Raw genomic sequence first — 14,094 nt, 5'->3', positions numbered from 1 at the left:
CTCCATTATTAAGAGTTATACCTGTTATGGGAGAGAAAGAAGATCAGATAGTTAGGGTTTATCCAACACCTTTGTATTTTCCTGTAAAGAAAAATTATATAGATTCTATAGAAATTGAACTGAGATCTGCAAGTGGAAAAGAAATCATATTTTTTGGTGGAAAAACGTTATTAGTTTTATCTTTTAAACAGTTGTAAATACTGTCAAGTTTTATTTGCTAATGTTAGTTCATCTGTGAGAAGTACAAAATGAAGATCGATCCTAAAGTTTGTATAAATTATTACTGCAATCAAGCAGGAGGAACACTATGGACTCCAGATTTATACATCAGGAAACAAATGCCAGGAGGGAGTTATTTTGCAGGACCTCAAATTCAACGAAGATAAGGATTTTTTGGAGATTTATTTCGTGAATCTATACCTATTTTGAGTAAAGTTGGAAAATATCTAGGATGAAAAACATTAAATTTTGCTTCAGGTGTCGGGTCAGACGTAATTGCAAGGAAATCGTTTAAAGAATCAGCAAAATCACATTTAAAAGACGTTACATCCGAAATCAAAGATGGTGTAGTTAAAAAAGTACAGGATGGATTGGGTATAAAAAGAAAACAAATGAAAAGATTAGCCCAGTCGCAGAATAAAAGATGGAAAGTACAAGATATATTCACAAAATAAGAAAAACTGGATTCTAATTTGTGTCCTTGTACCAAAAGCGAACTGGACTTATTTAGTACGATTTCGACTCAGCTAGCAGTTGACAATACCTCGGAAGTTATAGTTTATCCTGTTACAACAATTTCAGACAATCGTGCTCCAATCGAATTTTATGTATCCGGTTCTGGTGAAAATTATATTGACTTGCATTCAATTTATCTCCATGTCCAAGCAAAAATTGTTAAAAAAGGATGGAACAGATATCCCACCTGATGAAAAAGTAGCTCCTGTTAATTTTTTAAACAGTTTGTTTTCTCAATGCACTGTCTTTCTAAATGACAAGCAAATTATTGCTCAAACCAACTATCCGTACTGTGAGATTTTAGATGCCTTATTTTATTCAAAGGAAGTGCAAAAAACATTTCTAACGAGTGCATTATTTTATAAAGATACTGCACAATATATGGATTCAATAGATGAACATAATGAAGGATTGACTAAAAGATTTAATATTAGTAAACAAAGTAAACTAATAGATTTAGTTGGACGACTTCATATTGACTTGTTGCATCAACCTAAACTGTTAATTAATAATGTAGATTTAAGAATTAAATTGGAAAGATCTAAGGATAATTTTGCTTTAATGGCAAATAATGATAATTATAAAATTATTAAAAATGCATCTCTAAAAATTAATAAAGTAGACGTTAGTTCGTCAATCCAAATTGGTATAGAAAAAGCATTACAAACAGGAGTCATAAAAATATTGTTTAGAAGAACCGATATAAAAGTCTTTACTTTAAGTAGTGGAATACAATCTACTAATATATCTAATGACGTAATTGGTCAATTACCTTATAGAATGACAATCAGTTTAGTTTCTAATTTGGCATTTAATGGAAACATAAAATATAATCCTTTCAATTTAAAAAATTACAATTTAAATTATATATGTTTATTAAAAGACAACCAAATGATTCCTTCGAAACCTTATACTCCTGATCATACAAATAACATATACACAAGAAATTTTATATCATTATTCGAAGATATAGGATGTATTAATCATCATAAATATACAAATATATCTTACCAGGATTATAAAGACAGTCATACTTTATATTGTTTCGATCTTACTCCTGATCGTTCAGCATCAGAATCACACATGAGCAAGGAAATGTACCGATCAAATTAAAATTTTCAACAGCATTATTAGAAACTGTAAACGTTATTTTTTTACTTGAATATAATAATACTGTAGAAATTGATCAGTCAAGAACAGTATTTGTAGACTATTGATGGATACTATCACGTTATGGAGACTAGCCTCAAGCGATTCTAAAATAAAAAGAACTTTTGGAGGAGTTTTTGCATCTGATGATTTACCCGTTTGCATCACTAAATATAAATCGTTTATAATTAANCCTTCAAGATGAAAGTTCTTTTTATTAACAGAAACTTCTAGAATGCCTATCTTTTAAATCAAATCATCGTAGATTCAATTGCATCAGCTTGTTCTTTAAGTTTGCAAATCCACCGCTTTCCATGTCAATGCTAGTTTAAATGATTCCTGAAAATTTATGGCTTGCCCGTTTTCGTTGTATTTATTAATATATCACGCTTCTGTATATTTTAGATGCCATATGTTTGAAACTTTTTGTATAAGTTCTGCTTTATCCCAGTCAACCAAAACCTCTGCTGGTTCTGCGATCATGTAATTTACTAATACCGTGACCTTGTTCATACCTAATATCCCTTTTATGCTCTTTCAACCTTTCATTAATCAATCTTTTTGTAGCCCCTATATAATAAAGCTCCTTTTGGCACCTTTTATCATGTAAAAGTATTCTGTATACTCCTGGAACCAGTTTTTTGTCTACAGGTGTTTTGTCATTTCTTAGCATTTGAAAAATCGTCAGATTTGCAAATTTAAAGAACAAGCTGACGCAATCAAATCCACAATGATTTGATTTAAAAGATAAGCATTCTAGAAGTTTCCATTAAGAAAAAGAACTTGTATCTTGAAGGAAGTTTTTTTGTTTTGTTTTCGAACCTAAAGAAAGGCAGTGAAGTTGTCCGAAAACATTAGTTGGTAGCAAAATTAAACAACATGTTAAAGGTTTTCTTGGAGCATTTTGATTTATGATAGTAGGTGCAGTTTGAGTTATAGAAGTTATAGAAAATAGTAAAAGAATAGTAGAAGAAATGCAGAGTATATGTTAAAAGAGAAAAAATAAAATATGTGCACAAAGATCAAGATTATATAATCTTATCAGAGTTACAGAATACAGATACTCCTCTACTTAAAAATGTTCACCTTATGAACTTTCAGACTTACAAATAATTTGACCATATATCTAAAATCTAAATTTCACACGTATTCTGAAGTTCTCTTGCCAGTTGTGTGTGACATTTAAGTCAGTCTTTGGCCAGTAATATATAATAAATTTCTAATAAATAATTAATGCGAATTTATTTCTACTGCATATCATCATTTTTTGTTTTTACATGAATTTTGACATTCCATCATCACAAATAATGAGGTGGTGTTGAAGTAAAAGCATTTTTTGCTTTTGCAATTTTTATAAACTTTTACAATTAGTGCTTCAAAAATGCATCCAAAACCTAATAGTAAATCTAATAGTGGAGATAAATGCAAGAAATGTGGCTCTATGACTATGGAAAATAAACTTTTCATTATAAAACTAAATATGTTAGGTGAAAAAAAACAGTGTTCGAAACACCCACTAATAAGCAGTAGCAAGCAAGTAAATGAGTTACATACATTAAAGAATTGAACACTAACAATACATGGCTACTCTGTGTACAAATGTACTTTCTAGATTAGTTTTTGACTCAATAAAACCTCAGGAACCTAACCTGTTCATACATAGGGGAGCACTTATGGTTATATTTAATAAAAACTTTATAATTCAGGAAAGTTGCTAATTCAAAGACAAAAGAAACATTGATTACAATAATTCACATCATTATTTGAATAGTAATATATTTTACTGAAATTAAAACAGATGGTTTATGTCCACTGTGTTGTAAGAATCTATGTAATCTACTGAATGCAAACTTTAAAAATTTCCTTAAGAGACATAAAACTTAGTATTTATAAAAATTCAAAATCATTAAATTTACATCAATTGACCATTTGGTATATTATTGTACATTAAATATTATATTAAATATTCATACTCTTAATTACACATTTTGTTGTCATCATTTCATTAATTATTTGTATAAGACCTGAAGAGAGACAACATCCTCAAAAATTTTAAACATGTAAATAAGTTTATGACTTCTTAGAAAGATTTTTTTTTTTTATAAAAAAAGTCAAATCTAGAAAGTTATAAGAATTTTAATAGTTGCCAAGTAAACTATAGCAAATTAAATCTTATTAATCTAAAATTAAAAACTGAACAACTTAACTACAGGAACAAGAAATAAGCCAAATTAATTATTTTTTCTTTTTTCAAAGTAAAAGAACTTTTAAATAATGAAGATATTTACAGGGGAAAAAAAAACTTCTAAAAATGTTCTAAATATACCTTCACATTTTTATTGTTTTATATATTATGTTGTAATTTCTGATGTTTAAAACAGGAAAGTATTTCATAAAATTGAAAAGTTCAATTGAATCTGACTTATCACCTTTCCTTCCAATAATATACCATATTTTACAGCATACAAGATGTAACTTTTGTTTACAAAGAAATAGAAAAAAAAAATTGCCCTGTGCCTTACATGTGATCTCCTACAAGTTAATGAATTTCCCTAAGGGTACATCCTACGTGGCAGCATCCACCGACCACGAGCAGAAAGAATCTTTGTATGCGCATCTAACTCGCGAGCGATTTCTGTCTAGAGTGGACGAGTGTTGTTTACAAAATAGCAGCGAAACGACTTCAATGAATGCTTGCTAAGGAAAATATGACAAGCATTACAATGGTAAATTTGACAGGTAATTGTTGTCACTAACTAGATACACAACAAATATAAATAATCTTTATAAAATAATAAGTTAAAAAAAGTTACATTTACAAAATCAGAAATAATTAAATTACGCTAAAGATTATTAATTAAAGTACATACAACATATATACACAATTTATTTGTCATTCTGTTTTCATTCATCTACAAAATCAGCCATTTTCTTCTTTGGAAGTGCGAGCAGTGGAAGAGGCAATCAAATATGCTTGGTAGCTGCTTCCTGCACATGCACGCGCACACAAATGCACGCACACAATCTTTTTATTAATGCAACAATATTGCATCACTGGAACCGCAATAGCATAACCAGTTTATACATGTTTAAAATTGAACACAGGAATATAAAGTAATGAGCTTCAATGTGTTTACATGAGATATATACTGTAAATTATTACCGTAACAATTTACATGTAAGACAGATGACATTGAATATCTGCATTATAAATAATAAGCTAGATTGATAACTTAAAAGTAAACAAATAAGTAATAGTCAATTAACAGAAATATGTAAAGTATAATATATATTGTTGCAGTAGATATTAATATAAGTTTCACATACAAATATATATATATGTATGTAGAAGTGTTATCTGGTGGCCACTGCATGCTAAACGCAGTTACTCTGGACACGCACATTTGCTTGAACCAGTTTGTTCACTCCGCTTAGAAGAAAGTTCATGCTCGCAGTTGCTGGATGCTGCCACATAGGACGTACCCTTACAGCCTTCAGTAGGCTACAGTTAAACACACTAAGTACTTTTCCTAAATATTCTGTGCTGAAATGGAAATGAATCTTATATGCTGTAAAATACAATACATATTAATTATTAACACCAGTAGATTTATAAATAAATCATTTAAAGAAATATTAAAAAATTATTACACCTCATAAAGGCTTGGATATATTTTTCACCTCTTTCAAGATTTCTTTTTATAACTCTTAAAACATTTACATCAATGTTAGATGAATTCATCATTTCAATTATTTGTATAAACTGCAAAAATCAAAATAAAAACTGCATTATATAACCAACTCAAAATTTCCCTTAACATAAAAATTATAAACAAAGATATTAAATTATTATTATTTACTTAAATTAAATTTATTATTATGCTACATTAAAAATTTTATATGTAATATAATAAATTAAATCAAACATTGCAAAATGAATAAAATTATTTTGTAAAACAAATATAATTTGATTAATTTATTTAAAATTTCACATGAACATACCAGGCTTACTTTGAAAACTTTTACTTGATATAACAATAGAAATATGTTTAAGAGGTTTCAAATAATTTTAAATAAATTTTATAACTAACATTAACATAGCTCATATTTGTACACACAGTATAAATTTACATATTTTTATATATCATTTCATATTTTTAAAATATTTTATTTACTTGAAACAAAATTTTATTGTTTTCTGAAATACTTGGCAACTAATCATTTTTTTATAAAACAAATAAAGATAAATGACCTTGTTTCTTTTATTCTGCTTTCTAAAAGTAATCATTCATGTCTAAAGAGAGTTATAATAATAAACAAGTTTCATATCTAATTCCACATATATTATAATGAACACTTTTTTATCAAATTAAACTGTACTACAAAAAACATTTTGAATCTTAAAATGTAAGAATTCATGAAAGTTTTCACATTGCAATTATATAAACTATTTTATCAGCAAAAATCTAAATGAAAAAATAACAACTATGCAGAAAATGAAAGGAACAAGATTAAAACTGCTCTAGTAACTATAAATAAATATTCTCAATTTGCAAATAAAAATTTTCAAGCAATTATTATATGCATATATAACTTATCTATATATAAAAAAAAGTATATAATGTTCTGTTAAGAATAAACAAAAGCTTATTGCTTTTGTTTATTCTTAACAGAAGCAAGAGTAAAATTTCATCAGTTATACATATGAGATGAAACAAGAAATGAATTTGTTTATTGCAAAAAGATATATGTCATATTGAATAAATTTTCAAGAAAATGCAATAGACTGTTTAACACCCAAACCATATGATTTTTTTTTTTTTAAATCTTATTGGCCAGCTATAAACTGATATAATATCAAAAAGTGTATAGGTTAGATGCAAATCTAATTTTTTATTGTATATTTTAATTTTAAAAAATTAGGATTTGCATCTAACTTGTACATCATACTTTTCCATTAGCAATGGAGTCAAGCCGGTCATCTAGCTAACTCCTTTCAGTGGAAAAGTTTTAAATTGAAATAAAGTTTTCCATATTTGGTCTTGATGTTCATCTATCTAATTCCATTCTCAAAATTAAGGAAAGACAGTGGAAATTTACAGGTCTACAATTTTTTCAAATTGCAGCTCAATAAAACTGTACAAAATTTTAAAAAATTGAAAATTTGCAAGATAAATTTCCAATAAGAGTAAAACTTCATTTCCAGGCAAACACTGATGGGCAAGATAAATTTAAAAAAGGCATGGCATTGTTGAATAAGCGGTTCATGGTAAAAACATGGCTATTAATGAAGAAGACTGCAATCAATGAAGGAATGGAACATTGAAATGGATTTTGGGAAAGTATAAGCCAAAGGACATTTTAATGCAGTTGAAACTGGTTTATTATTTAAGTGTACACCCAATAGAACACTTATTTTTAAAAATAATCAATGCTTTGGTGAAAAGCAGAGCAAATAAACGATTACTGTATTAATTAGAACAAATATGACAAGAAGTGAAAAGTTGAAACTGTTAGTAATTGAAAAAAGCAAAACTCCATTATGTTTCAAAGGGATGAAGTCTCTTGGAGTATCATTTTAATAAGAAAGCATGGATGACTAGCTAGATTTTTGATGAGTTGTTGTTAAAACTACACAAACAAATGAGAAGAGAATGTAGAAAAATTGCATTAATTGTAGATAACTATCCAGTATATCTTTCTTTAGTCTCAAAAAGTCTTAAAAGTATAGAGTTGTTCTTTTTTCCTCCAAATTTAACATCTAAACGTCAGCCAATGGATCATGGCATAATCAAAAACCTTAAATTCCATTATTGTAAGATAGCTTTAATGATGATCAATGGAGTTGAAAACAATATGGCTGACAAAATTAATTTAAAAGAATGCATTTCTAAGATATCAAAAGTGTGGACTATAAAGTGATTGAATTCACTATAAAAAATTGTTTTTCCAAAGCAGAATTTAATGAAAATTCTGGTGAATGGGATAAAACCAATGAATTACCACTATCAAATTTATAAAAATCATGGGAAGCATTATGCCAATTCAATAAAATTATAATCAATATTATGCTGGATGATTATCTCAACATTGACAAAGATTTCATTATCACTAAGTATCCTACTGATGAAGAAATTTTAGAAAAGTTAAAAAGTAACCAAACTGACCAAACAATCCAAGATAAGAAAGATTATAGTGAGAGACCCACAAAAACCCAATGAATGTATAGTTGTATATTAAAGCTAAACAATTGCCAAATTATATTAGGCCTTATTACTACTACTATTAATTAAATGCTAATTTGACACTAGATGCAGGCATTAGGCACCATCTCTTGAAATTATTATTATTAAACTCAGCAAGATACAGTGCCTAGCTTCTGCCTCTAGTGCTAAATTACTTTGTAATTACTGTAATTAATAATATATCCCAATATAATTTGGCAATTGTTTGGCATTTCAAATTATTTGTAGTGGATTGCAACATTACGAAAATGTGCCCAGAAGTATTTTTAATACTCTAATAAGTATGAAGCATATTTACAAAGAAGAACACTATTTAATTCTTCTGTGCAACAAAAATTTGTTTATGAAAATATAGTTAAACTAACTTGTATTTTAACACATAAATGTGAACTTACTTAAAATTAACATTATGTTTATGTTAAATTATCACTGTATATTACATTTATACTAATTTAAATTATGTAAAATAATGAAAAAAAAATACTCTACCAAAAAATATTTCTTTATAACAAAATTTCTCTATAGCAAATTTTTTTCATGATTTAGTGACTGTTATATATCAGTTTGACTGTTTTTATATTATTCAATTTCTTTCAAAATACAATATATACAGTACAACTCTGTTAAGAAGTTTTCAAAGGGACCACTCTAAAAAAAAACTTCTTAGGTGAGAAAACCTCTTATGCAGGATTTGTAAAAGAAATGATTTTTTATCTGTATAATCAATTTTATTTCAATATCAAGGTAACATAATATAGCATAGTGTAACATAGTAGGATAGTAAGATGTAATGACTATAGCAGAGGATGAAGTAACTGGTATCAATATGACATGTCAATAGTTAATGGACAGCACCAAATAGGGAGTATGATCAAAAGAATAAAACTCCAGTTAATTTAGCAACCACCTCAGGTGTACATGTATTTGATATATAATATGAGGTGAACATCTGGAGTTACTTTACTAAAAATTTAATAGTTTAATAAGTGATAAAGTTATGGTACGGAAAAAAATTATGATTTGTCTCCAACATAAATTCCTTAAGTGGGTAAATATCATTGATGGAACCAATATTTTGGAATTTCTTATATAAGAAAACTTGTTATGCAGGAAATTTTAACACACAACATATGATGTAAATGCCAGGACCAGAGAAACTGGACTTCTTATGAAAAAGAATCTTTTAGGCAAGAACTTCTTAAACAGGTTCTACTGTATTTTTTATAATTAGTAAAAGTAACTTTTAATCATAACTACAAATTTATAAAGTAACAGTTGAGTTAGTAATGATGTTTAAAAATATTAGAACAATTCAGTTGTTGTTGATAAAAAATAACTGAATTGTTTAACCTTTGTAGGGAGGGTTAGTCAGATATAGCACTATCATAATGCAGTGGAGAATAAATGTGGGAAATTTTTTAAGAATTTTCCCATGCGTTTTTCTTGTTTCCATTTCAGAAAAAAAAATTTTAAACAGTTATGTCTAGTAAAGAAAAAATCTTTCTTTATTGTCACATAATTCCTTCTTATGTGAATTTTTTTCCACGGTAATTTTTGGCTAAAATTTTTTTGCAGATATCGACGTCATTCTCCAGTGCCACATGATTGCCCTTGACGGGTATATCTGTCAATCACTGCAGAGTGGTTAATTCTAAATAAATATAGTAATAACAGCAATTTGTTTTTTGAATGAGCAATTATTTATTGTGACATCACAATGCCAGGCTGCAATTTTTAATCATATTTTTTAAAATTGATTTAATTTAAAATACAGCTCTCCCTTGATAGTCTGACATTTTTTAATCAGACATGCTCAGTAGTCCGATGCACCTCCTGTCGCGGTACCCGTCCCCGTTACATGTCTGCTTGCACAGAAGCATGTCACGACGTGAATCTCCCCATCCAATTCTTACACGATGACACACATCTCATGTGTTTTCTGTGAGCAGTTCTGTTCGAACAGTTGGAGTAGGAAATATTGTAAGCTATTGCTAACAAAACAATGCAAATTATGTAATTATTTTTGGTAATCCGGACACTTTTGGTAATCCAACACCCCTTTGGTCCCATACCTGTCGGACTATTAAGGGAGAGCTGTATATGCTCTCCACCTCAAATTAGTAGTGGCTTACCCCTGTACATCATACTTTTCCTTTAATAACATGCCAGTCATCTAACACCTTTCAAGAAAAAATTTTGAATTGAAATAACATCACTTTCAGTTTACATCACAAGTTCATATAAAGTTAATCAAGACCTACTGCCCATAAGGTTTTCATATCTGGTCTCATCTTTGTAGATTAATGAAAAAAAGACAGACTGACAGATGACAGNGTTCACTGAGTCACGGGATGTTGTAAACATGCGGCGTAAGGTTAATCAAGGCATATAATAATTATTTATACCATTCCATGGTATAAATAATAAATTCCTATTACAAATAAAAATAATTTATTGTTAATTTAAAATCTTCACTAGGGTGCCCATAGTGGGTGTTTTAGGCATACCGTTACAACTTACATGTTGATTGGCTGTAACAGAATCGGCATGCAAAAATAGATTGTTGCCAAAGAATTTAAAGGCAATTTTACTGTGCACGAGCAGTGACAAAGGCAAGTGAATCACTGCAAAATTGTGCTAAATGGAGAGCCAGCATCAAAGTGGAAGATACCAATGACACTTTTGCTCAACTGAAAGAAACTTGCCTTTTATTTTCTCAGACAAATCCTGTACTGCAATGGTTCCCAAACTTTTTTGATTCTAGGTGCCCTTGCTAAATGCAGATTTTTCCAAGGTGTCCTATGTCAAATTCTAACAAGTACATTAAATTCTAACATTATAAAACTTTTATAACATTTCGTAGTGCCCCTGTGAGAAAGCTGCAGTGCCCTGGGGTGCCGTGGCACACACTTTGGGAACCACTACCATAGTGTATTGTAAAACTGCTTGGTACTTATGGTTAATTTTGGCTAAGACTTCTTCCTTATATCTCCACTAAGTTCCCAGCAAAGAAACATTTGTGGGCTATTATTTGGCCATTGTAAGCCAGCATTTGATTGTGTCTGTTGCAGAAAGCAAATCATTTGCTGTTTTCTCCAAGTAAAATATTCTAATTTTTATACTCTTTTAATCCAACATTATAAAATTGGTAAAGCTGAAGAAGGCTAGAACAATTTGGAGGAGTTTCATTTTCCCAGCTATTATATGTACATAACAAGGAAAATTATTGAAATTGTGTCAAATTTGACCCTCCAAATTTTTTACAGATCTCTACATTTTCAGACACCCTGAATCCAAAAAAGTCAAAAACACAGGAAAAAAGGTATGTTTGTGTGTTAGCATCTATTTCATTTAATATGTCAGGTTGAAGAAATGAAATTTGGCAAGGTAGCTTTTGTGTAAGGATGCATCGATGCTATTAAATTTTGGTGGATAGCGGTTGTTGGGGTGGAGAGAGTGGGAGTGATCATCTGTCATATCTCGAGAGGAATCGGACTTAATGCGGATGTTACTTGTTAGCATTTACAATTTATGAAACTCATCTCTATCCTCAAAATTAGGCTTTTTGCCACACAATTAAATTTATTATAATTAAAAATATTAAATTGTTAATTGCAAAAATGTAAAAATTAAATGTTTATATTCTCACTCTTCCAACTGACATCTATACAGCTAATTTGCATCCATTCTGCTTCTTCAAGGATTAAATTTGGTCTTCTTTTTCTGTGTATCTCATGTCTTCTTTGTCGGCGTATATCTTTTAAGAAAAATAAATATATGCAGCTACAATACTTTTATGCTCCACTAATATAAAAATGTAATATCTTTCATAAACTGTTATAAACATAAGGACATATCAAAAAACGGTCTTTCAACACAAAATTTCAATTCAAGTTCAAGCAGCTTATTTGCTTGTTGCTATCTTGAAAAATAGAATATTCCAAAACACCATCTTTGAAAAAATTCCGATAATCTCTGAAGACAATCATTAATATGTTTACTACAGTTAGTTATTACTAGGGCCTTTATGTATATGTATATATATTAAAAATTATGGAAATATGTACATTAACATGTACTCATTTTTCTTAAAATAGTGATCTTGCAATGCATATGCCATGGAAACCAGTGGTTTCCATGGCATATGCATTGCATAAGGAAAGTAACTCTCATGACACATATTTGTAGCTTGTCAATATATCCATTATCTACTCGTTCACAGAACAATGCATCAAGGACATGATTTGTGAACTAGTTGAGGGATATGTTGACAAGATGCATGTCATAAGATTTACATATACTGTACAATGCTTGCTAAGAGTTAAATGAAGACAAGGGCAAGAGTTGCCTCAGCAGACATCCCTAAACTATTTGCTTTTGCCAAGACTCATAAGTTAGGCACTTCCATAAGCCCCATAATGGACAAAGCAATGTCACCTACTTGATTTTTATAAAATGCAACACACAACCTGACTGCCAAACATTTAAGTAACTATAGATTTACATGTGCACTCTATATGAACTTATAGAGATCTTAAGGCCACTGCAAACTAGGCAATTTCGAAGGAAACCAGTTAAAGAGTCTGCACCAAATCTTCAAATTTTCTCCCCATTGCAGGGAGAAAAAATTAACAATTATCCCAGTTAACCCTAAGTGATATTGTCCACCTGTTAAATGTAACATGTCAAATATGGGATGGATTAATGCATGCCACAGGCCCAATTTGGCAACAATCACAGTTTGAGCATCACTAATTTCACCCATCAATCACAATTAATCTTTTTTCTTTTTCTTTTATTTAACTCGTTCCACCCTGTGGGCACTAAGAGGGCCTCTTATAGCAAGACTATGGGTTCGGCCAGGGCAGCCAGGTGGCGAGGGACAGGGCCAAAGTATCCAGCCAGACCACCCCCAAAAAAATTCCAAGGTTTTTTCAACCTGTCCGAATTCGAACCCGGGTCCCCAGAGCAGTAGGACGACACCGCGACCTCTCGGCCGTGATCACAATTAATCGGTCGGCATTACATTGATTTTTAGTACAATTTCCATCGATAAAAATTCCTGTTAACAGAACATTTTTAAAAACAAATCACTTTATATGAAATATTACTTAAAAATAATACAATAAACTGGATTGAATAATTTAATTATACAATTTTCTGTTTATATATTCTTAAATGACTCGATCAAATTGGATTACATTTATTAATTTGAAGATTGATCTAAAGTCCATTTAATAACTAAGACTAAAGTACATTGAAAAAGCACTGAACATTCAACAATCAAGGCAAATTGATATATAAATTGACTTACTTTCTTGTTGTATTCTCATTTTGATTCTAACACTGACTAAATTTAATCCAAAATCTTTCATTTTAATCGAAATAAATAATTAAATCCCATTTCTTTCTTCACATTTTTATCAAATTTTGGGATTTCGAACGACGAATTTTGATGGCAGACGATTGAAAAGTTCGTCTGTTTTTATCGAGGATCATCGATCGGTCTCTCTTATTCGTTCATTTTTAAATTACGTAATAATATTAAGAATTTAATTCTCTTATAATTGTCGTTTGATAATAATACGCACTCGCTTATTTGATACTTCTTCGATTACGTCACGCATAATTATTAACTTTTACAGTAAACCAGGCGTAACACGATTATAAAGTAACCATCGTTGCTGCCTCTGTTTCTCTTTATAGTCGTTAGATGTCGCTTTTCTAAAATCCGTATTGTTTTATTTTTTTTTTAATCTGATTTCTTATAAAGTAACCATCGTTGCTGCCTCTGTTTCTCTTTATAGTCGTTAGATGTCGCTTTTCTAAAATCCGTATTGTTTTAGTTTTTTTTTAATCTGATTTCTACTTAAGCAGTTTAATTTTTGTCACTTTTTCAACATAGAGAACTGTAAAAGATATGTTACTATGTTGTACTCCAATGTTGTAATCACTGTAGCAAAGA

At 29.6% G+C, this 14,094-nt stretch overlaps 2 protein-coding genes and 1 pseudogene across 4 annotated transcripts; 2 read left to right on the top strand and 1 right to left on the bottom strand.

The window, feature by feature from the left end:
* The first annotated feature begins 769 nt into the window (after positions 1 to 769).
* On the top strand, positions 770 to 2,028 carry LOC111612868 (uncharacterized protein F54H12.2-like). The gene has a single exon (XM_023354146.1). It carries the CDS (start codon positions 826 to 828, stop codon positions 1,846 to 1,848), a length of 1,023 nt encoding a protein of 340 aa, XP_023209914.1. The 5' UTR covers positions 770 to 825; the 3' UTR covers positions 1,849 to 2,028.
* A 2,227-nt stretch (positions 2,029 to 4,255) lies between these two features.
* LOC111612870 lies at positions 4,256 to 13,834 on the bottom strand. Of its 3 annotated transcripts, none has more exons than XM_023354148.1 (4): positions 13,444 to 13,834; positions 11,792 to 11,886; positions 5,538 to 5,647; positions 4,256 to 5,453 (listed from the first exon to the last, which is right to left on the bottom strand). In XM_023354148.1, exons 1-4 carry the CDS (start codon positions 13,502 to 13,504, stop codon positions 5,447 to 5,449), a joined length of 273 nt encoding a protein of 90 aa, XP_023209916.1. In that variant the 5' UTR covers positions 13,505 to 13,834; the 3' UTR covers positions 4,256 to 5,446. The 3 variants fall into 3 exon arrangements, 2 of the variants coding, with proteins under 2 accessions (XP_023209916.1, XP_023209915.1); XM_023354147.1 differs by having other exon boundaries at positions 4,256 to 4,581; XR_002754690.1 differs by having other exon boundaries at positions 4,256 to 5,647; positions 11,779 to 11,886.
* LOC111612869 lies at positions 6,622 to 8,073 on the top strand (annotated as a pseudogene).
* Positions 13,835 to 14,094: the final 260 nt, after the last annotated feature.

This window comes from Centruroides sculpturatus, unplaced genomic scaffold, assembly GCF_000671375.1.
Source record: "Centruroides sculpturatus isolate CEXI.00-Female unplaced genomic scaffold, Cexi_2.0 scaffold1803, whole genome shotgun sequence".
NCBI lineage: Eukaryota > Metazoa > Arthropoda > Arachnida > Scorpiones > Buthidae > Centruroides > Centruroides sculpturatus.
This window is presented reverse-complemented; position numbering and strand designations above follow the sequence as displayed.